The sequence below is a fragment of the Trachinotus anak genome, unplaced genomic scaffold, assembly GCF_046630095.1.
Source record: "Trachinotus anak isolate AG129_WGS33_773 ecotype Australia unplaced genomic scaffold, CSIRO_AGI_Tana_v1 ptg000015l, whole genome shotgun sequence".
Taxonomy (NCBI): Eukaryota; Metazoa; Chordata; class Actinopteri; order Carangiformes; family Carangidae; genus Trachinotus; species Trachinotus anak.
In genome coordinates, this window is record NW_027273866.1 from 579,508 (window position 1) to 602,514 (window position 23,007).

The 23,007-nt window shown below is 42.2% G+C and overlaps 1 protein-coding gene across 4 annotated transcripts in view; it reads left to right on the forward strand.

Annotated features, from left to right (window-relative positions):
* col12a1a (collagen, type XII, alpha 1a) overlaps nucleotides 1–23,007 on the forward strand; it is a 54,699-nt gene that overhangs the window by 26,235 nt on the left and 5,457 nt on the right. For 3 of the 4 annotated variants that reach the window (XM_071497897.1, XM_071497895.1, XM_071497899.1), the window contains 33 exons: nucleotides 108–237; nucleotides 331–470; nucleotides 745–877; nucleotides 1,091–1,114; nucleotides 1,898–2,037; nucleotides 4,354–4,483; nucleotides 4,686–4,825; nucleotides 4,966–5,095; nucleotides 6,959–7,101; nucleotides 8,518–8,647; nucleotides 8,875–9,017; nucleotides 9,174–9,303; nucleotides 9,903–10,022; nucleotides 10,146–10,292; nucleotides 10,445–10,561; nucleotides 10,669–10,821; nucleotides 10,934–11,008; nucleotides 11,116–11,255; nucleotides 11,434–11,557; nucleotides 11,693–11,836; nucleotides 12,051–12,215; nucleotides 12,452–12,490; nucleotides 12,641–12,779; nucleotides 13,524–13,666; nucleotides 14,127–14,236; nucleotides 18,358–18,516; nucleotides 18,804–18,881; nucleotides 19,750–19,836; nucleotides 20,364–20,417; nucleotides 20,849–20,944; nucleotides 21,347–21,400; nucleotides 22,354–22,407; nucleotides 22,709–22,762. In XM_071497897.1, the coding sequence (XP_071353998.1) occupies nucleotides 108–237; nucleotides 331–470; nucleotides 745–877; nucleotides 1,091–1,114; nucleotides 1,898–2,037; nucleotides 4,354–4,483; nucleotides 4,686–4,825; nucleotides 4,966–5,095; nucleotides 6,959–7,101; nucleotides 8,518–8,647; nucleotides 8,875–9,017; nucleotides 9,174–9,303; nucleotides 9,903–10,022; nucleotides 10,146–10,292; nucleotides 10,445–10,561; nucleotides 10,669–10,821; nucleotides 10,934–11,008; nucleotides 11,116–11,255; nucleotides 11,434–11,557; nucleotides 11,693–11,836; nucleotides 12,051–12,215; nucleotides 12,452–12,490; nucleotides 12,641–12,779; nucleotides 13,524–13,666; nucleotides 14,127–14,236; nucleotides 18,358–18,516; nucleotides 18,804–18,881; nucleotides 19,750–19,836; nucleotides 20,364–20,417; nucleotides 20,849–20,944; nucleotides 21,347–21,400; nucleotides 22,354–22,407; nucleotides 22,709–22,762 (3,765 nt within the window). The remainder of the gene's footprint in view (nucleotides 1–107; nucleotides 238–330; nucleotides 471–744; nucleotides 878–1,090; nucleotides 1,115–1,897; nucleotides 2,038–4,353; nucleotides 4,484–4,685; nucleotides 4,826–4,965; nucleotides 5,096–6,958; nucleotides 7,102–8,517; nucleotides 8,648–8,874; nucleotides 9,018–9,173; nucleotides 9,304–9,902; nucleotides 10,023–10,145; nucleotides 10,293–10,444; nucleotides 10,562–10,668; nucleotides 10,822–10,933; nucleotides 11,009–11,115; nucleotides 11,256–11,433; nucleotides 11,558–11,692; nucleotides 11,837–12,050; nucleotides 12,216–12,451; nucleotides 12,491–12,640; nucleotides 12,780–13,523; nucleotides 13,667–14,126; nucleotides 14,237–18,357; nucleotides 18,517–18,803; nucleotides 18,882–19,749; nucleotides 19,837–20,363; nucleotides 20,418–20,848; nucleotides 20,945–21,346; nucleotides 21,401–22,353; nucleotides 22,408–22,708; nucleotides 22,763–23,007) is intronic. The other variant, XM_071497896.1, reaches the window with a different exon arrangement.

Genomic DNA, 23,007 nt, shown 5'->3' on the forward strand with positions numbered 1-23,007 from the left:
ACATCTGAAGTTCTTTTTACTTTGAAATAGCATTTGCAAAGCGCTATATATTTGCTTTATTAATTTCATATAATAATATTTAACAAGTGTGTTTGATTGCTCTACAGCTGGAAGTGGGAGGAAGTGTGACCACCAGACAACTGGACAACCTGATCTCACAGACGGAGTATGCTTTAGCTGTTACACCAATGTATGACGAGGGACCTGGACAGACAATGTTGGGAGGGGCAATCACTGGTAAGAATGAAAATTATTATTATGATGACAACATGGATGTGGATTCTTACTGATATAGAGATCACGACTAACTTCCTTCCCCCTACTTTGTAGATGTGGTTCCTGCCCCAAAGAACCTGCAATTCTCTGAAGTGACCCAGACCAGCTTCAGAGCCACCTGGGAACACGGAGCCCCTGATGTCGCTCTGTACCGCATTGGCTGGACTAAGAGGGGAGATTCCAACTTCCAATATGTAAGAGAAAACCAGCTGTCCAAGTTGTTTACATTTCTAATAAATCACACAGGTATCTCTTGATGAGTCCCACAGAAAGCTCTTTGGTGATGCTTTGGAGAAGACCTCCAGTGAAACATCTAAAAAACAAGTGGAACATCTAAAAAACAGACTACTGCACCAATCCAATTATATGCACAATAATAAAGAGCTTGCCTTCCTTGTCTTTAGTTTGTATTGAAAAATTTTAGTCAAGCACTTTTACCTCATGCTGTGTTTGTGTTTTCCTCATCAGGCCATTCTGAACAATGATGAGACAACCCATGTCCTGGAGAACTTGGAGCCGGACACGCCCTACGACGTTTCTGTCACCGCAATCTATCCAGATGAATCAGAGAGCGAGGATCTTCTGGGCACTGAGAGGACATGTAAGATACACATTCCAGCAGCTCTGTGATGACAGCTTAACAACCAATGCCATTTAACACTGTTTTGCTCAGTTGCGTGACAGAATATGTGTTGGATCTTGACCAAAGGCTAGACCAGTGATTAACCTTTTGATTTTATCTTCTGGTAATATGCTGAGTGAAATGTTCAGTGAAGGGTACGCCCATTATACCTCTCTATTTCTGCCTCTATAGTGTCCAAGAAAGGTGTTAAACCAAGTGAGTATATGTGTGGTAAAGCAAGAGGACGCTTTTTCTTTCAAGTGACAAAAGCATGTTTTATTATTTCAACCAGTCATCAGCGCTGTTGTTCATTGGACAACCATCATTTCATCATCAAGCAAGGCCCTTAACCCATCCACTGCTCCAATGGTGCTAGAGCTGACACGTGTGGTTTTATTATGTGTTTGTCCGTCCTTGTCTGTTTGTCCCATTGTCCATGCCATCCATCCCAAGGCTGTTCATGAGTATGTTCTTACTCAGTCAAATCAAATGGGTGAATTTCATCAATGCATGCCCTGCAAAACAGGGATTTGAATCCCTGTTTTTGAAGCCCATTCCATCATCCATCATCTGTTCATCCATCCATCTATTCATTGCATTCATCCATGCATTTATCAGTCCATCCATTGTCATCTTTCCATCAACCCATGGCTGTTCAAGAAAATCCATCCCTGCTTCAGAAAAGACACAATCCCAGAGGTGGATTGTCTTTTCTTCTTTAAAGCTACAGTCCTTGACACAAATAAGTGGTAGAACTGCTTTGTTTTACCAAAAAGTAAAGAAAGGGTCATTATCTAGATGTAAATTAACTTGATATACTTAACTTAATATTTTGATGACGAGTGAGTTGGACTAAGAATAGACATCTTAACGTACGCTGACCAAAATATCAAGGACTGTGTCTTTAAAAGATATTTTTCAGGAAATCCATGGGAAGAGTGACATAAACACGTTGACATGGTTGTAATTGTTATATGTGTGTCTACGTGCGTTTTCCAGCACCTAATGCACCTCCCACCAACTTGGTTGTGTTCAATGAAACCATCACAAGCCTGAACGCCAGGTGGAACCCACCTCCAGGTCGCGTCCAGAACTACAGGATCACTTATGTCCCCACATCTGGAGGCAGGAGCCAGACTGTAAGTCACACAACAGACCAACCACAAATGGCAGTATAAATTTACTTTTACTTTTCATGTAGCTGATATAATCTCATTAGTTTTGTAAAAGAGCTACTAGAGTGCATATTATTTAACTTGTGATCTTGTAACACAAGTTACAAGTTCAATTTTACTATCTATAAAAGGAGGTTAGGTTGGTAGGAAAGACAGTAGCTGCTGAAGGAGGAGGGTGATAAATGAAAAGGTAGTGTACCTAGTTTAATTTGGAAGGTCAACAAGGCTAATGTGGTAATGTCTGCACTTTGAGATTCCACTTGACAGTTATTAGCAGCAGCAACAGGGTTTAAATATTTGCATCATAATCCTCACTCTTACTCTTTGTATTTTTCACTTCGCAGACAAGCATTACTTGGCCAGACTGTGGTAACTCAATTAGTGGATTTGTTTCTTCCTCTAGAGCAGCTTTGCCTCCAAGCAATATAAGTGTATAGCTAAACATCTGTCACTAGTATTGCATTATTTTTAGTTTATTCTAAGTCAAATCTCTTAATCTGTTGTTTGGATATAGCAGCATTAATGTGGACAAACCCCTCCTATTTTTTTCTCTGAGTATTTCCTGACACTGCAGACTGTCACCTGCTGGTCATGCATTTTTGGCTGCCTTACTGAATATGAAAAAGTCTCTTTGGATTGCAGCTGAATGTTTGGTTTCAATTTGCTGTCAGACATTTCTCATTGCTTCCACAAGCAAGACTTGAAAGTGAGACAGAAGAGTGCTAAACGGTGCTTATGCACAAGATTACAGACTGATAACCACATTAATAAACTGTAAAACAACATCTTAAATCAATGTTACATCTTCCAACCAACTTCAGTGAAAATATTTCATCCCCACTGCGTGGCATTTATGGGATGTGAGGAGTTGCAGAGATAAAGGAGATAAAATTTTGTCGTAAAAAGTTCACCACAAATTTAGATGGCTGATAATTTAACAGCTCTATGGGGAGACAGTGAACAGATTCCTATGAAATTAAACATTCATCTGCACTATGTTGTGAGGGTTCACATGCAGTGTGTGCTATCTGATCAGCTGTGTGTGTGTGTGTGTACAAGGAAAATGGAATGTGCTTGCCCAGTCAGGTCAGTGCTTGTGTAGTGAGAAAGTACTGCGCCGCGGGTGTCATATATTATACGGCAGATTGTGTTTAAAGTGCTGCACAAAGCCGCTGTGCTCACAAACCTGGCTATTAGCCCGCTGTTTTTCAGCTATTTTAATAAAGCCCAGATAGCGTCCCATACTTGTCATACTAAAGAAGGCAGCTAAAGGTTTAAGCTTATTTTCTTTCCTTATAATTTACCTCGTCAGAAGTTTTGTACAAAACTCAGCTGCTGTTATGGAGGTCACTTGAAGAAAGTTTTCCACTTTAGTGCTTGATGAAATGTAGTTGCGCCGATTGCCTGGGTGATATCACACTGAAAGGCTGATGGAAAACTGGAAGCTAACAAGCTAATGCGAGCCAAGTCGTCCTGGTTCACTGTCAGGATTTCAACAGAGACGGCTAGCCCAGGGAATTTTGCATTATTTTGTCTGTTTTTGCACATGCCTGACACACATTTTGCACTTGTGTACAAGACAAAATCAGTCAGAGAAAGCTTGAGAGAGCTGTACAATGATACAATAAACCACAGAGCATCATGTATACGTACATTTTCATACACAAATCCACATGCAAGCACATTCTATTCTCTAAGCTTTATTAGAGTTTTATCATCCCAGTCCTTATAGCTTAAGCCAGAAACAACGTAGTAAATTCATCACCAAGCATGTCTGTTAAGACAAGACATCCGACTGTTTCAGCCATCAGCGTACAGATTTACGTTGGCCAGTGCACTGTGCACTAACCATGTCCAAAAACACTCAAAACACTTCTCCTCTGATATGTGGATGGTCTAGTAGTTCTCAGGTGGAATTCTTTCCGTCAGTTTATTGACATCAATTTAAGGAACCCATGGAGATTTGTTAAACTCTTTATCCCATCAAAAACAGATCAAATATCTTTTTCCAGTTGCAAATGGTTGTTTTGAAAGCTATTGCAAGAGAAATATCTTTTGTGCTTTTTTGATGAAGGAAATGCAAAAGCTTTCTCAGAGAATAAAAAGACAAGTTAACTTTTAAGCAAGTAAACTAGTAAATGTTTGAGTATCTAAATTCATTATGTCTAGATTCAGTATGATCACCAAGGGTTCACAGCTGATTAAGAGTCATAATAATATTAGTTTGTTTTAAAACAAGATAGAAGCCAAGGACGCTAACATTTATTCTTCATCATCTAGACCCAGGTTGGAGGGAAGAAGAATACTGTCCTGCTTCCCAAGCTGACCCCTGACACTGAATACTCCATCTCCGTGGTGGCTGTCTATGCCCAAGGAGTCAGCCGAGAACTTAATGGCCTTGGAAAGACCAGTGAGTTTCCACTTAGAGTGCTCCCCAAATGACAGTTCATTATATCAGTTTCTATAATAAATGTCTACTTTTTACAGTTTTAGTGTGGTACTGTATGTCTAAGTGCATTCATTTAGTATTAGCTTATAGACAAAACTGTAATAATGTTGCCATTATGGCATGTGGGCAGTATTAAGTGTATCATATCTTTATCTTACCCCAGGGCCTTTGGGTGGTGTTAGAAACCTGCGAGTTACTGACCCCACCACCAGCACCCTGAATGTCCAATGGGAGGCAGCTGAGGGTAACGTGCGTCAGTACAGGATCTTCTATGTTCCAGCAGCAGGAGGAGAAGAAGAGATGGTAAACTGGAAAATAGCTCTACACTATAGATAGATTTGATTTTGATTAACCACAGAATGAATGCTGGGTGAAATGTGGAACTATACCTCCACTGGCCAAAGCAACAACTGATGTATATGTCTTGTTGTTCTTCTACCTAGGTGCAGGTATCGGGCAGCACCTACAGCACTGTGTTGAGGAACCTGCAGTCTGATACTGTCTACACTGTAACTGTGGTTCCTGTCTACTCCGCTGGAGAGGGACAACGGATGTCTGAGAATGGCAAAACATGTAAGCTCTACATGCATATATTCACTGGTGTAGGTAACAAAGCTACGATGGTGATTCATCCAGGAGAGTTTAGACGCAGTGGTGGAAGGGTTTAGAATAGCTCATGCAGACTGGGAAGATGACCTCTGAGAATGACATACTGCATGACAGTGGTGGGATTTTTTTCCCCTAAGACAGGAATCCATTCATGTCTTTCCAGAATGAACTTACTGGCCTTATTTGCTGGCCTGCTGTAGCTGTATGTCAGAAACCTTCAATAAGGCAGCCAGTCGTATCTGATTTATTTCACAAAATCATCCAAGGCCTTTTAAACTCTGTAAGCCAAGTTAAGGTGATCAAATGTTGTTAATGCACACTCAATCCACACCTTACATGTAAAATGTAACATAGAACATGACATAAAATGACATTATTAAGCTCAGTCAGCTAAGTTTGAACTTTTTCAAAGAACAGCAGTTTTCCATTTTCTCTCATAGTTTCAAACCACCAACCTCTGCTGGGAATGAGTCAGCATTTTGCGGGGTGATTGCGTAGGAAGGAATTCCTCCGGGTTGGCAGCATTATAATGGTGTCTCCTCTCTCTTTACCGTAATATTGTCCATTTATAGGTTGGAATGGAGGGTAGTGGTCAGGATAATAGTGGGGCTGGGGACTGGGGGAGGGGATATATTGAGTAATTGGCTCTCCTTTGGGAAAAAGAAACGGAAGGGGGGTTGGAAATGAATGGAGAGCATTATATGTTTTATGGCTCTCAACTCACTTGGCTAAGGTCATGCTCCATGCCTGCTACTGTTACCCCCATTTTCCCTTGTGTAGCAATGGTCCATCATGTTTAGCGGCTTTTTCCTCGACATGTTAACCAAACTCTTATACAGTATGTACAGCATGTTAGATCATACGACTGCTAGAATACACTGCTTCAATTTATTCTCATCTTATTCACTTTAAGGAAGGATCTACTCTTGCTACTTGAGCTAGAATTGCTAGTCACTCACTAATTGTGCCATCAAATTCAAAGCAGCTTCCTGGGCCACAGGCTTTAGTCTGTGAGACTTTAAAAGTACGGAAGCTCGCTCACTGTGCTTTGCCCGCTATGTTTTTTTCCCCTGCATTTATGGGGTTATAATGGGGAGCGGCACAAAGCCTCCAAACATCTGCTTTGGTTCTTTAGAAGGCAAGCTTCACACAGGGCTGCTCATATGCCTTGTGTATCCTTTTCGTTAACCTTTAGGGCACTGACAGGAAGTGTCCTGTTGACAGCAGTATTGTTAATTAATGTCTTTAACTCGTCCCTTTTGGTTGCTGGGGCGTATTGTTCCCATTTTATTGAAACATTCTCATGTAGTCATTGGGCCATTCTGGCTGTCTGCAAAACTAGTCTAGACCATGTTTTGTTAACTGAGACAATGAATGGTAGGAGATTCACAAAGGTGACATGTAGACACTTGTAAATATCTGCTAAGAAGCACCATAAGGTAAGACTAGGGGGGAAAGTTCATTGTGTAGCGCTATTATGAGCTTTGTTCTTGTGTAATTGTTGGTTATACCCTCTTCATAAATTACCTCTGGCCATTCTCCACTTTTGAGAACCTGACCTTAACAATCTCTCTGTTTTTGTCTCCTCTGTCTTCTCTCATCCTTTCCCTCCATCTGTCAACCCACTCTGTACAAACCACTCACGTTGTGAACCTTTAACCCCACCCTGTCATCACTCTTTCCACTCTGTCCAACCTTCCTCTCATCAACCTCCTCTTACCACTTTGCACTCTCTTTCTGCTTTATCTCACCCTGACCCTCACCCTAACCTTTTACGTCCTTATCTTTGCCTCTACCTCTAACCAACCAACATGTCTGGCTCGGCAGTGGAGCGTAGCCCTGTTAGGAACATCAGGGTTTTCAACCCCTCTACCAACTCTCTGAGCGTTCAATGGGAGCCTGCCACAGGCCCAGTCCAGCAGTACCGAGTGGTTTATGCACCTCTTACTGGCGCCAGGCCCTCTGAGTCGGTGAGTATCCATCCACTGAAGAGAAAGAAAACACATGTGTGGGTAATCCATAACTAAAAAAACTTTTTATTTACTTTGTACAACACAAGGAAACATCTTATATATACACACACAAATACTGGAAACTTAAGAAAGAGGGGACAACATCCGGGTGGAGGTATTAGCATATGTTGCCCAAGCAGCAACCCATTTTGACCAGCATTTACAGCACACTATGTATCATTAAGCATGAAAGAGCTTCATCCTGAACTATTAAAAGCAAAACATTAGTCTGTTCACCAAATGGTGCACATGTGCAGCTACTGCCAGTTGAATTCTTTTCTTTAACAAACTGTTAAAGTTTTAAACCTAGACATGTTCATTAAAGCTGATGTTCTTTAATTGCAACTCTGGTATGTGCCATCTGGCACCAGTGTGCCCACATCTTCACGTGAGAAGGATTTCTGGGTTGAAGAATCCACAAACAACTTTTGAAGTGTTAACATCGCACCATTAGCTTTCCTCACCATCTGCCAGCAAGACTGCACCATTAAGAGCTGTTTCGACACTGGGAGCCTAAAAACATGGCCTTTGAAGAGTGAGGTATGCTCCAGTTTATTGATAGAGAGGTGCGCTCTGCCTTTATCCCTATTTGTTAGCACATTTGTGGCAGGCACAAGCCTTTTCCATGGCCGGAGCCAATGATATGTATCAGTGGCAACGTGGCCTTTCTCAGCCAGCACCATCAAATTTAAAACCAGCTGGAGATTTGTAGCATGAATTACCAGCTTTACCAGTGTCGCCTGCGATATTATTTTTATTCTGATACTCTCAGGCACTTCAGTAGGTTTTTGACCAGGAGGGATGGGAGCAGACGGCAAGTGTTGCAATTGAAAAAGAACTAAGGTAGACAGCAAGATGTGGTTGCATTTACATGAAAACATAGTAGGCAGATTCGACCACCCAACTGTTGGTGTAGCACTCACACACAACCCCCTTCAAGCCACAGGTTCTCCCTTTCTGTCATTCCAACATAAGTATTTGTCCCTCCCCCAGAGGTTATCAGCAGCCCTCTGACCTCACTCTGTCCAACTAAATAACCCACAGACACAGAGAGAGTGAGAAGGAGGTGGGAGTTATGTAATCAGCTGTCTTCACTGTCAAACAGCGGTGCCGACTGTCAAACACCCGACCCTCCAGTCTCCTTCTACCACCACCTCCAGCACCACCACACCTCCAAACATCAAAGGAATATTTGGCTGTACTTTTCACTCAGTGCTGACAGCAAGAGGTTGTTGAGCAAAAGGGAGGTGGTAGAGGGAGTGTACAACATGAGCAGCTGTCAGATGAGAGGGGAAAGGTCTAAGGGCAGTTTTAGACTTAAAGTCTGCACATGCTGCAGTGTTGATCCCTGACGTGTTTGGTTTCTCTGTGCAGGTTGTGGTACCAGGGACCACCACCACAGCCTTGCTGCAGCAGCTGCTCCCAGACACTCAATACAATGTTGGAGTGGTTGCCCTGTACAGCGATGGCGAAGGCCCCAGTATCAGTGATGCTGGAAAGACATGTAAGAACTTGAGCTAGTGTGTGTATAGATCCTTCTTGAGTGTGAAAAACAATCCAGGCCTTCATGCATCATGCTTGTAAGAATACAAATGCAGATCTAGTGTAGGCATTTCAATAATCAATTATTTGCCTTGTTTTTTGCATCATGCAAAAAGGCAACACCTTTGGGACATAAAGATGTTTGTAGCATATGGCACAAACTCTTTTTCTTAATGTTTCCACACTCAGTGCCCCGTAGTGGCCCAAGGAACATGCGTGTGTACGATCCCACCACCACAACTCTCTCTGTGAGCTGGGAACATGCTGAAGGTCCTGTCATGCAGTACCGCATTACCTATGCCCAGACCACTGGAGATCCCATTGAGGAATATGTAAGCATGTGTATAATCTACATATTACAATTTCATTTCCTTCACTCCTTTCAGTTTTTGACCAATGCCCTTAATCTAAAATACCCCTAATATGCTCATGATTTGTTTTGTTATGAATGTATTTCTTAATTTGGTATTTGGTCTTTTCTCTCGTAGACTACAGTACCAGGGAACAGAAACAATGTGATCCTGCAGAACCTGGATCCAGACACACCTTATAATATCAAAGTGACTGCAATCTATGCTGATGGACCAGGAGGAGAGCTGGAGGGAGATGGACGCACAGGTACAAAGTGTTCCACCCTCGCAACCGTGCAAGTGTACATTACTGTGCCACACCCTATGTGTTTTTCAACTGCAGCAGAGACTATTTAAAGACATAAAGTTAAGCATATGGACAGACATGGATATTATGCAGTAAAACTGAATAGACTGATCCATTGATTAGGATCCTGAATCACTGTAGCAAAAATGGAGTAAGTGAAATTCTTGACTTTTCATGAAAGCCAAAAGCACCAAGGGCCTTGCCAAAGAATTATGAACTGGCTGTACTCCAGTCAGGGAGAACTCGTACTTGCAGAGTTGGCCAGTGTCTTGCCCAATTGTGCCTTTCAAACAAAAGAAATCCTATTAAATATCGTCATACCACTCTGGTCCCTAAGGCAGCCTCTTTTTTTTTGTAATTGCGCTGATGCGGTTGAATTTATTATCCCCTTGATTGCACATTGAGATACTTTACTCATAATTCAAAAGGCATAATAAGCTATAATGTAGTAATTACCTTGCTGACAGCTCGCTAACGAGGAGTAGACTGAAAGTCAAAAGATCTGTATCCCATTGCAATGAAGTGAGGCCTTTGTTTACTGTGCTGTCTTGTTCCCGCAGTGGGTATGCTTGGCCCCAGGAACCTCCGTGTTTCTGATGAGTGGTACACCCGTTTCAGGGTGGCCTGGGACCCTGCCCCTTCTAGGGTTAATGGATACAAGCTTATCTACCAGCCTGAAGGTATGGACTATGTTTTTATGGGCATAAAGTACATACTTTTAGGAGAAAATAGTCTGCTGTTGTGACTACAAAGAACACTGCATTGCTTACAGGTAATTTTATAATATTTATGTCTCTTTTCAGGATCTGATGAGTCCTTGGAGGTGTTTGCTGGAGATGTGACCTCCTATCAATTGCATAACCTGAAACCTGGAACAACCTATGACCTGAAGGTACTGGCACAGTACAACACCGGCTTCAGCGAACCTTTGATTGGTCAAGGCACCACATGTAAGTTGATAAAGCTAGAATCTATTGACATCCATAAGGGCATCAAATTAAATACATGATTCCATTGTTGGGTGGTAGATGTTACAAACTGTAGGTGTTTAACAGGACATAGGAGAAATATGTAGTGATGGTACATGCCTGCTTCCCTTCAGTGTACCTGAATGTGACAGACCTGACCACCTACAATGTCGGCTATGATTCTTACTGTGTCCGATGGGCGCCTCACAGAGCAGCTACCTCCTACAGAGTCAAAGTCAATCCTTTTGACAGTAAGTGTTTTACGCCATAAAGAATTGTTGAGTTAGACTCTAAATTTACAAGATTCCTGCAAAATGAATCTGTCTAATCTGGATCTTCTGATCTTTCTCTCCTCTAGCCTCCAAGAGAGGAGCTCAGGAGATCACTGTCAGAGGCTCAGAGAGCAGTTACTGCTTTGACGGCTTGACCCCTGACACTCTGTACAATACCACCGTCTACACCCAAACCCCCAACCTGGAGGGACCTGGAGTGAGCGTTAAGGAGAGGACATGTAAGATAAAATTTTCTATGCAAGTGTAATACTAATGTATGAGACTCCTCAACAGCCACAGTATAGTATGTCACTTTCTATTTCATGCACTTGTCTCTGGTTTGTCTTGCAGTGGTCAAACCCACAGAGGTCCCAACCGAACCCCCCACCCCCCCTGCCCCAGCAACAGTCCCCCCTGCACTAGATGGTGAGCAGAACATTTGAATATGTGTACTAAAAAAATAATAATTGTTGTAGCTTATCTTAGATCATCCTTTACATACCGTGTAACATACCGTTGTACCTATGCCACAGTGTGCAAAGGTGCCAAGGCAGACCTGGTCTTCCTCATTGATGGTTCCTGGAGTATTGGAGATGAAAGCTTTAACAAGGTCATCCAGTTTGTCACAAGTATGACTGGAGCCTTTGATGTCATCAGCCCTGGCGGCATGCAGGTCAGCATAAATCTTGATGCTGTCTTTTCAGTATATGTGGTTGGAAAGAGCTGATTGTAGAGGTATTTTCCACTGTAGAGTTTGTGCAATGTTTTTTTGTCCTTTGTATTTGTGTTTTATTGTTACTGATACTGATACTGATACTTGTTACTCATATTCTTATCATTTCTTTAAACAGGTCTCATTTGTGCAATACAGTGATGATGCCAAGACTGAGTTCAAACTTAACACCTACCACGACAAGGGCATAGTGTTGTCAGCTTTGCAGACTGTCCGCTACAGAGGTGGAAACACCAAGACAGGTACACAAAAATGTTCAGACTCAACTTCAGGCTCAACAACATTTCCAACTTGATTGGTGTTAAACAAACCAGAGTCTGTCATAGCGTCAGTTGTTGGTAACTGTTCTCTGATCCCATTTATCCACCCTCATCCAGGCATTGCTCTGAAGCACGTCTATGAGAAAGTGTTCACCTCAGACAGTGGCATGAGGAGGAATGTCCCCAAGGTGCTGGTGGTGGTCACGGATGGACGCTCCCAGGATGATGTCAAGAAGAGTGCTGAAAAACTGCAGCATTCTGGTCCGTGTGGAATTTTTAAAAAATAATTATCATGTGGTCTTTGGTTTGAGCTGTATGTACAGTACATAAGTACACTATATTAGTGAAACTGTTTCCTTCATCAGAGTCAAAGTTTGTGGCTGATTTAATAAACTCTCGTAATAATCCCTGCAGTGATGAAACTGCCAGCGGTTACTGGAAGTTTAACAATGGTCTTTGTGTTTTGCCTCCCCAGGCTACAGTGTGTTTGTGGTTGGAGTGGCCGATGTGGACATGACAGAGTTGAGAATTATCGGCAGCAAGCCCAGTGAGAGACATGTGTTTGTGGTAGACGACTATGATGCCTTTGCCAAGATCCAGGACAACCTGATCACATTTATCTGTGAAACAGCCACTTCCAGTAAGACACAGATTAATATACCATAAAAACACTACTATTATAGTTTGTTATTTCTGCTTTCCAAGAAAAAAACATTACCGCTGATGTTGATTGTGTAAATTCTATAGAGTGCATCTGCAGCCAATGACGTACATTCAACTGGTATACTGCCAGAGGAAATGTACAGAGAGATGAATCAGATTCTTTAAGCCCTAATGTGTTTTTCCAACTCCTGATAACTGCTTGTCATGTTTTAGCTTGCCCTCTGATCTACATCAATGGATTCACCACACCTGGTAAGCATACACTAGCCCCAGAAAATGTACACATTAACTCCAGCACAGAGTTTTTTAGCAGTGCTAAATACAATTATACTATACTATACAGGGTTTCACTATTTCTTTTCCCATTTTCTCAACATGGCTCATGCTTTTGATCCCTTCCAGGCTTCAGGATGCTGGAGGCTTTCAACATCACAGACCGGACATTCGCTGGCATGAATGGCGTGTCTATGGAGCCGGGCTCCTTCAACAGCTACATCGCCTACAGGCTGCATAAGGATGCCTTCCTGAACCAGCCCACCAAGTAAGACCTTAGGCTAAATAGTATGTGAATCTGGCAAACAGAGGGAGAGTGAGTTTCACTCTGTGCATGTTCCCAGCCTATTGGCTTTATCTCCTGTGCACTATAATCCTCCCCAGCCCACAATCATTATTCATAATGATGTTCAATAGCCTCTGCAGTCAGAGGGGTTTCCCTAGTGCCCCTTGGCACTAAGCCCATGGCTATTTGTTGTTGCAGCTTGAGGAATATGAGGTGCTAGGAGCAAAAAAAAAGAATTGGACGTAGAATTAAAAAGGCCCTGGATCAGGCCCTCCTCCCACCTATGTCATGCTGGGAGCAGACAAATCACCTCTGGGTCAAGAGCTTTGTCTCTTTATTAGGCCCTGTGTAAGTAGTGTGAGGCAACAGGAGAACTGGTGGAGTATCCAAACCTCTTTGGAATACTTTGTTAATATGTTTATAATGATATATATTTTGTGTTAATGTGTGCACCTGTTGACTTAATGCACACAAATGGAAACACTTCCAAAGGAGAATGGACAGAAAATACTTTCAATATGTGAACAATTTCTTCAAGGCCATAGGGAAAACTGGCAATCATTTACAGGTTCAGCATCCTTTGTGACACACTGGATGCTGAATCAGTGTAGCAAGAATTAATAGTCTTGGTATTAATTTCTAACATGTGACTTTCTGACTGGCTAGCGTAATGAGGGCACAGCTCTGACTCATGACTCACCACACGTATGTTTTTAACACTACCAGGGAGATCCATCCGGAGGGTCTTCCCCCATCTTACACCATTATCCTGCTCTTCCGCCTCCTGCCCGACACAACCTCCGAGCCTTTCGATATCTGGCAGATTTCAGACAAAAACAACAACCCCGAAGTTGGAGTCACCGTCAACCGTAAGCCTCTCACCATGTTTTGGTGCTCAGCTGGAGGGGGAAGCTGCTGTAGCCGACCCAACATATACACAGCTGTACACTCTTTATATAACAGCTTAAGCCTCTGTTTTCCTCTCTCTAACTCTTATTTACAGAAAGTTAAAGTTAATTGATCTTTGTCAGATATGATAGGCAGCACAAAGAAGACATGGCATGGCTGACTTAAGTCTACTGCTCTGAATTTGATTCTGGCTTGACTTTTTTCATCCTATAATGAATAGCCTTCATTTTCGTCAGTATCTTTTACCAATGTGTGCTTACACACATGGTAAATACATGCAAATAATTATGGGCATGGACCTAATCCCTCTTAGCCTCCTCTCTCTGCAACCATGTGTTCTCTATAGTCCTGTCTGTGCTTTGCGTGCCACTGCATCGTAACACAGTGTCAGGGATTCATCAGAGACTCTTCTCTTTTCAGCTTCCAGCAAAACAATCACGTTCTACAACAAGGACACCCGAGGAGAGGTCCAGAGAGCCACGTTTAATGAGGAGCAAGTGAAGCGCATTTTCCATGGGAGCTTCCACAAGGTAAACACAACGCACAACTCTTAAAGACAGAAGTGCCACATGATATTATCGAAGCTTTGCTTGAATAGGACAGCGTGATCCTTTTCAGATCCTTTTACATATTGTTTTCATTCTTTTCACTTCATTTCACACATGTTGTTTTTAAGTCCTTTCATATTTCTCTGTGTGACTTTTACACCTCATTTGGTTTGGCTGAATTACTTTTTAATGTGAAGAACAGCCAATGCTGTGTAGCTGTATCATGTTACCTGTCAAAAGTTCCCTGCTATCCAGCTCAGAGTGTCGGTCCCGCTGTCAAAGTGGCCTTTTGGCTTTTTTTTATGATTTGACATTAAGCTCTGTATTTTATTTGACCATCAGCGGTCAATTTGATAAATGGGATGTGGAGGCTATAAATAAGTTTAAGTAGAAGTTGGAGGGAAATAGTGATACCTCAGTGATTCAGTGTAATGTGCAAACTGTTACTGTTAACCATGGAGGTCTGACCACATCAAGATGGGAGAATATCCTGGTAGTTGTTAAGTGAATTCCAAACCAGTCTGCTCTTAACTGGATTAATTTTTATTTTGGTTCAGCTTCACTTGGGTTCATGAATGGCATGACGCATTTCAAGACTAGATCCTAGAGTCTACATATTTTTCTGGGCTTAAAGGTATTTCTTAAAAGGGCTTTCCAGTGTATTTCACTTACAGAGAGATGAAAGACATTAAAATTTTTTCTGCTGCAGCTCACTTCAGTGGTTTAACCATGACATTAGGCCCACAAGCTCACAACTGTGATGAACAGAATTTGTGTAGTACGGACTCTCTTGAGGTAAAAAGAGACATCAAACAACTTAAAGTCCAACTCAAAGCTGCAGTGAATATGAAACATCCTCTGTTATGTTGCACCACAGCAGGGCATAGAGAGCAGAACAATGAGGGACAGTATATTTTCACACTGACCTGGATCAGCTTAAGATGCATGACTCCAAGTCACGTCCAACTGCATTTCAGTTTGTTCCCGAGGACAGTGTGTTCCTTATTTAGTACACAGGTTTCTTTTCCACGCTAATTCCAAAGGAATCAAAATGAATGAACCTTTTCAGTGTAGCCGGGTCTTATCCAACATCAAAGTTCGGCCACTTCCTGATTTTATAAACTACATTTTTTTGAGTTGAGGGACCGATGAGAGCGATATATTGGCTCCTGGATCAGAGAGTTCTGGCTTTTCCGTTTGACCATTTAGCGTCTACACAACTAATTGTAGGGTAACTTCATGAATGAATGAGACCCTGGAAAATGTTGGGTCAGGGCTGGATGTAAATGACATCACTGCTGGTCTAGTTGGACAGCAGCCTGATCTGTGTGTGTTTGTGTGTGTGTTCTCTCAGTCTGTGGCCCTGGTGGAGACTGTAGTCTGAATGTACACTGGGTGGCTAGTTTGTGGTGCAGCAGTTGGTGCTCCGTGAGCTGGCGAGTCTGCAGCGGTTTACCTAGCTGCTTATTTGCTGGTCTGCTGAGTAAGTGCCACTGATGACTGCTGTGGTGGTGTGTGTTTACATGTTGTCAGAGGTTTCCCAACATTACCTCAGTATGCGTGTGTGCGTGTCTGTGCTGAAACCAAAGTGACCAATGATGAGGCTTGTCACAAATGGCAGTTGGGCTTATTGTGTGAAGAAAAACAATGTAAAACACCATAAAACACATGCTGACCTTTAAGTTTCAGGTTAACCAAATGGAACTTCACCTAAGGATTATTTTCGTTTTTGAATAATCAACAGATTATTTTCTCCAATAAATGATTAATTACAGCCTATAAAATATCTTGCTTTGTCCGACCAACAGTCTAAAATTGAACTAAATTAAGTATATTATCACATAAAACAATTGAGAAGTGAAATTTAGCTGTTTTCCTAAAAAACAAAATCAGCTTTTTTACACAAACATCACCAGCATTTTTCTGATACTTGCTAGAAGTTTGTTTGTAATTTTAAGCTAAGGAGTCTCGTGAACATGATCTGAAGCAGCGTGTCAGCTTGCAGATTTGGCTTCTCTCCTCAGCCTAGTTAATAAACAGTAACTGAGGCTGGAGAGGTCGTGGTCTACCACTAGATGAACATGTGGGAAAGCTCTCAAAGATGACTCAAGCAGATGCTAGCCACTCACTATCCCACTGGGGAATTCCCTCCCACACTGCAAGGGTGGGAGTCCGTAGTGGGAACTGTCCTGTTAACTGGAGTGAGGAAGACATTTTCCATAAGTCATAGTGTATAGTCATGTGTTCAGAGTTACAGTGGTGGGATTTTGAGAGTGTAGGTTGTTGTAGTCACTGATCAGTGCACTGTAGTTAGCTTCCAACCTTACTGTTCCTTGAGAAGTCTTGAACTCAGTCCTCCAGCTGCGGAAGTGGTGCCAATATATGCATACACTAATTAAGATGGAGGGCGGAGGTGAATGGAGATTTCCACAAAGCCAAAGCACTCCTTGATGCTGGCTCTCAAGTCTTTGTTGGCCTACTGGATAGTTTTCCAAAATGTCCACTGACTGCACTCTTTGTGCTCTTCCTGTGCCACAACTTTCTTTTCGACAGGAAGCTGTCTACTTTCTGTGACCTGAACAAGTAGAATTACTAACCCTAAAAAAAGAAAACACTCTAGAAATAGGAAATTATAAATTAACTTCTCTACCCAAATGTACAGACAGTTGCCTTGTTTGTTTGCTTGTGCCAGATCTGACATGGGAGCTTCCCATTTAGAGTGATACAACAGAAGTGATCAGCCCAAATGGGAATTTCATGATCAGTCTTGGCACTGTTGCAATAAACACCAATGTAATGGAGATTCTATACTGAACATTTATTACTTTTTATTCCCAACAAAAGCTAACTGAATCTTAGCTGCATGTTTTTATAGTCAAAACTCACACCTGCTTAACAGTGCATGCATGAAATTAAGTAAGTGAGGCCTTCAAGGTTTAGGATAATGAAAATGGGAGAACAGTCATGACAGAGCCAAGAATAATAAAATCTAATCTAATAGAAATCACAGAAATATGTCAAGTGCATTAAAGCAGAGACGTGTCAGCCTGATCTCTTACCATATGTACTGTATGTAGAGCACAATGAAAACTTCCCACTTCACTGCAGAAAGACCAGATCACTTAGCACCATCATCTGAGGGAGCAGTGGTCACTCAAAAGCTAGTTTTTCTGAAGTCTTATTTTCCACTGACTGAAGGGTATTATTGTGTTTACTTATTGGTCAATGAGGTAATGTATACATGCCACCCATATCCATGCCAGGACCCTTGGATAAACGACACCCCTCTCTCTTTGCGGTCCACCAGAGAGTTTGTTCTGTTGCCAAGGAAGTCAACTGTAATTTTGTGATTGGTTGCTGAGCACTATAGCCTTGTCTGTGTTTGGTATGGCTTTGTAGAAAGAGATGGTATCTTAGCTTGCTTTTTTTGATATAAAGAAAGCTTGTCTGACTGAGCAGGGGGAAACTTGCAACTGAGAAGGGAAAGTATGGAAAGTGTAGGACTTTTGATGGCACACCGCAAATGATATTGTTTCAAGATGTGGAGCTGGGTTCTCTGGACAGGAAACTTCAAAATCTGGCACTTTGTCATTCAGTGTTGTTATACAATCACTGACTGCAGCTTTAATGTGACACTGAAACGCCAACTCTTGTATATTTCCTTTTTTTTAATGGTCCATTCATCTGTAGAGGGATCAAACAGCAGTTGTATGCCAAATCAGTAACCACTCTGGGTAATATCAGAATCTATAATTAACGTGGTTCTGTAAAGACTAAACAGTTCACTGGAATCTTGCAATTATGCGGAATACATTATCAGCATCTTTATAAGCTTCAGACAACTTGGTTTAAAAAGGTTCAGTGAGGTTGTTTCCAGCCTTATGGTTGCACTTTCTTAAAGAATTTCTCTGCTCTTATAAAGGGCAATCACGTCCCCTCCAAATAGAAAGGAAGGCCAAACCCAGCTTTTCAAAAGCTCCAGTGTTCTTAGTAGTCTTTGCCAACTAATTGTGTTGCATCAAAGTTGGCAATTTTGAAGAACTGAGAAAGACAAGAATGTTTTGTTAATAGTACCCTCTCTCCATCCTCTCTTGCTCCTGCAGCTCCACATCAGCATCTCTCCAGACAAAGTCAAGCTCAACTTGGACTGCCAAGAGGTGGCAGAGAAGCCCATCAAGGAGGCCAACAACATCACACTGGACGGCTATGAAGTGCTTGGCAAGTTGGTCAAGTCTGGAGGTGGAAGGAGGCAGTCTGCAACAGTAAGCAAAAAATTAAAAAAACTTATTAAAAACGCAAAGGTTTGGAAAAACTCATTTGGAATAGCATCTCGCAACTTTCCATAGAATGAATATCCAAAACCTCTTGTGCGTAGATGCACGATTAAGTTTTAACTGTTCCCAGTGACGGCTGGAAGGATGAAGACCTCCATCTTTCTGTTTCTCTGAGGGGCTCATTGTTGTCTGTTTTCAACAATGTGCATTTTCATTGTGAATGGGAGCCATTTGTAACACCCCTCAATGTTTTCCCCCCTTCTTCTGTTGTGTAGTTCCAGCTCCAGATGTTCGATATCATCTGCAGCTTGAGCTGGATCAGCCGAGACAGATGCTGCGACCTGCCGAGCACAGTAAGAACAAGTGCCATTGTAGAATCATTGAATATATAAGTCGAAAGTTCTTTTACAGGTGGATTATTGCCAGTGAAACAGGATGATTAGCTGTTCAGAATGAATAGTAAAAGGATCATTACCCTTGTATATACTGCATGTATGTATACCGTCTCAGGGTCTGACAGTCCAGGTTACCTCTAAACTGGTATGTGGTGATTAGGGTTGATGCATGGCTGATAAGTAGATTGCTGAAAAAAGAAAAGTGCCTCAGCTGAACTGAATAGATCCTTGTATCCTGTGTAATTGTGCTAATAGGACTGTTGCCAGCATAACCTCCTGGTTACATGAAAACAAGCGCTCCTTTAGATCACACAGCAGACACTAAATCATATTTATTTGGATACACTACGTTAAATACCGGATGCAGGAACATTTATCCAATTATAAGTAATTCCTGTGTAATTTGCATCAGATATTAATACATCACATCAATGATTGCAGTGTTATATAACTCATTATGTCAGAGACTCATTTCCAAAAATGTGGACAAGGTTTGCAGCTGTCTCTGAGTATTTGGTCTTAAAGCCCCCTCACTGACTCACTAACTTTCCTGATTCCCGTCACATGTCAGCGTGAGCCACTGTTCCATCATGACCTTTGTTGGGTTTCTAAACTGTCTCTTCTTCTTAAACTAAAAGCAAAGTCAAAGCTGGAGCCAGGATACTGCCACAAAATTACATCAGGAATTTTCAGTTTTACCCCTTGTGTTCTGCAGTTTGCCAAGACATGGTCCTAATTATTAATGGCTGTGAAAGGGACCGTTGCAATACTCCTCTCGAGTCCACATTTATTTTTCTTTTCTAATTTCTTCTGTCATCGCTTTCAGAGAGATGAAGCCAAGTGCCCATCCCTTCCTCACTCGTGCACATGCACCCAGGACAGTATCGGCCCTCAGGGGCCCCCCGGACCCCAGGTAAAGATGCTATCCACACACATTCCACTACTGTATCATACCTGCTTGTCTGTCCTCACCTCCTCTTCCCCTGTCTGTCTTCACTTGATCAATTTTTTTCTCAGAAGTCACACATGCTCGGATGACGATAAAGCCTCTTTCCTCTGCTGATGTACAGAGGAAGTCATGGTGTTGTAACCGTACAGCTATATAGACCCTCTTGTCATTTGCCTGCTATACTGTTGGCCTTCAGTAAACAGAGGATGTCCCCTGAATCAGGGGTGGTATTATTTTTTCCTCTGGTAGGACCAGTAGATGATGAGACGGGGACCATGCAGAGAAATATGGGCGTAGAGAGAAGTGTCAAAAGATAAATGCCTGTTGGAAAAACAACAGTAAAAACGTCTTGAGGAGAAGTCTGGAATATGTGTACTTGGTAACCTCACAAAGCCCCAGCGAGAGTTTCGTAGGGCTTGGGGTTTTAAGGCTTTTGGAATCTGCTCCTGTTGTTACACTCACCCAGCGTTTCTGGCTCTTTGCCTTTCCAGGGCAGCCCTGGTTCTAAGGGACCACGAGGAGACAGAGGAGAACACGGCATAGCTGTGAGTTAAACTTTCATCACTTAATTATAAATTCTGTGTTTTTGTTACAGGCTTTAAATTTTTTTTTTACTGTAAGTTAAGTGTTAAACAAATAATCTGACTCTGTTCAAAGCCAATGAAGCTTATCAGTAATGCTAAATTCACACATAATAAATGTCAACTTCTCGTGGCCATGGTATTTCAGAAGCTATTACTGCTCTGCAAGGAAATTGCACACATCTGATTCTAGTTATCGAACACTGCTGTATATTTTTCCTCAACTTGATTTAAAGGGAGCCTATGTCAAGTACCTTAAAGGCCCATTTCCCAATACTGTTCACATTCATTTTCTGTATTGGTGCAGTTAAAGACTGATTGGAGTTGTCTTGGGGGTTGTTTTCTATGAGAGAGGGCATGTAACAGCATTGTTTTATGTCTGGGTAATGCTGTAGGGTGCCATGGGTCCTCGCGGTGAGCCAGGACTCCCAGGCGCAATGGGACCACCTGGTCCACAAGGCCCTAACGGACTCTCTCTACCTGGAGAACCTGTAAGTTTATCTACGCTACAAAGCATTCATATGTGACATTAGGGAACACAAAACAAAGAGAAAGAAGAGAAGTGTTAGTGGTAGATAGATTTTAATGCGTGTGACAGACACTGTCACATATGATTAGTGGTGATATGAATGTGCAGTTTGTGTGAAAGTTGCAGAACAGCTGAAATATTCTCTGTCACAGATCCACCAGTGAGTGAGATTCACAGCTACAGTCAAAACACACCACATTCATCTTTGCTTCTCCCCAGGCACCTAGACCGCTTCTTTATTTTCTTACCTACAGATGTTCTTGTAAAAACATGGAATAAATCACAATCACAGGCTAAAAAAAAGGATAAAAAAGACTAAAGCATCTTGAAAACCTCTTTTTTTGTCCTCCTCCTCCACCTTCAGGGTCGCCAAGGACCAAAGGGAGATCCTGGAGACCCAGGCCTGGCTGGTCTGCAAGTAAGTACTCCCCTCTCATTTTGTGGTTTATGAACAGGAAACAGGAGACTATCCATAGAGAGCAGTGCTGCTACTGGAGCCTGGATTCAGGCCACATGGCGAGCCTGAAACCACACTCAGAGTGGGAGGTTTACCATGCCATCCTCAGGGAGACCCACACTTTCAAATCAGCCCATTGATTGACAAACGGTAGAAGGCCAGTGATGCAGTTAAATTATTATGAAGTGTAGACTCACGTTACCAAAGGGGAAGTAGGGAATGGAACATGTTCTTCTCCATAATTGAAGATGACTGTGACTTGGTGAGGGCTTCAAGTGTGTCTGAAGTTTGAGCATCTTTGACTCACAGCAGATGTCATCTGGGGGACGTCTTGGATTAAAGTTCAAAGTTAAGACTTTTTAACTTTTAGCTTCCTCACGTTATTGACATCACTGCTCTGTCAAGATGGAGACAGATTGAAATTCAAGCTCAATCCATTTTACATTACATGGGAACTTTTTGGTGGAAGTGCATTTAGGAGTGGGCTGGCAAGACATAGCGAGCCATTGAACAGCCATTCATTCATCCAGCTGAGGTCATTCAGCCAACTCCCACCATTCAACTGGAGGGAACATCAGCACTGGATATTCTGGCCTTTGAATAAGCAAATTCAGACTTGGTAAAAAAAAAAAAAAGTCCCATTCTATGATCTTGTGTTGGTTACTTCTCACAATAGAGCTTATTCTAACAGCACTGTCTGCACACAATTCAAGTAGACATGATGTGTCAACGGACAAGAGAGAGATTGTTCCACTTGTGAGTGTTGGGGTGACATATTATCTTTGGCTAAATAACTGGGAAACTGCTGGATTTTTGTCTTGTAAATTCTAGTTAAACAGAGGCAGTAAGGAGCTGTATAAATATGTTGTTCTTGATCGTTAGCATTTGATTAAGTGTGTCTGCTTTTTTCCCAGGGTCCTCCTGGGCCACGTGGTCCTCTGGGCCCCGTTGGACCAAGTGGAGCACGGGTAAGATCTCCTTCCAGGCCTGCTGAGTGTGCACAGTTGTGTTCAAAGCCTACAAATGGATCCAACACTTACTTAAGATCATGTTCTGCATACGATCACCCACTTAGCTTGGCATACACAGAATTACTGCTGTTACACTGCATGTTCTCACTTGCATCAGCCAAAATAATACTTATAAATGTAATTTGAAATGGCAGACTCGTGGCTGAAACCAATATAAAGTCATGACACTGATGCATTGCATGAACAGGGTCCCCAGTGTGTTGTAACCCATGAGTGATTGTATGTTGTTTCTACATAGGGGCCACCAGGAAAGGAGGGACCATCTGGACCAAGAGGTCCACCAGGGCCTATGGTGAGTACGTGTATGCATGTGTTTGTGTCTGTATGTTGTACAGAAAAGAGCCAAATAAATATTCCTCGGAGCGTGCTTTACTTCCTGATATATCTACAACAATTACTCCTCTGGCTCCACAGTTGCACTCTGCTGGAACAGCACATAAAAAAAAGCAGACAGTAGTCTCTAGGCCCCTTCACTGTTACGAGGATGGTGGATGCATGCATCTCATTTTCTTATTCTGTGGTTTGGTGGTGGTCTGA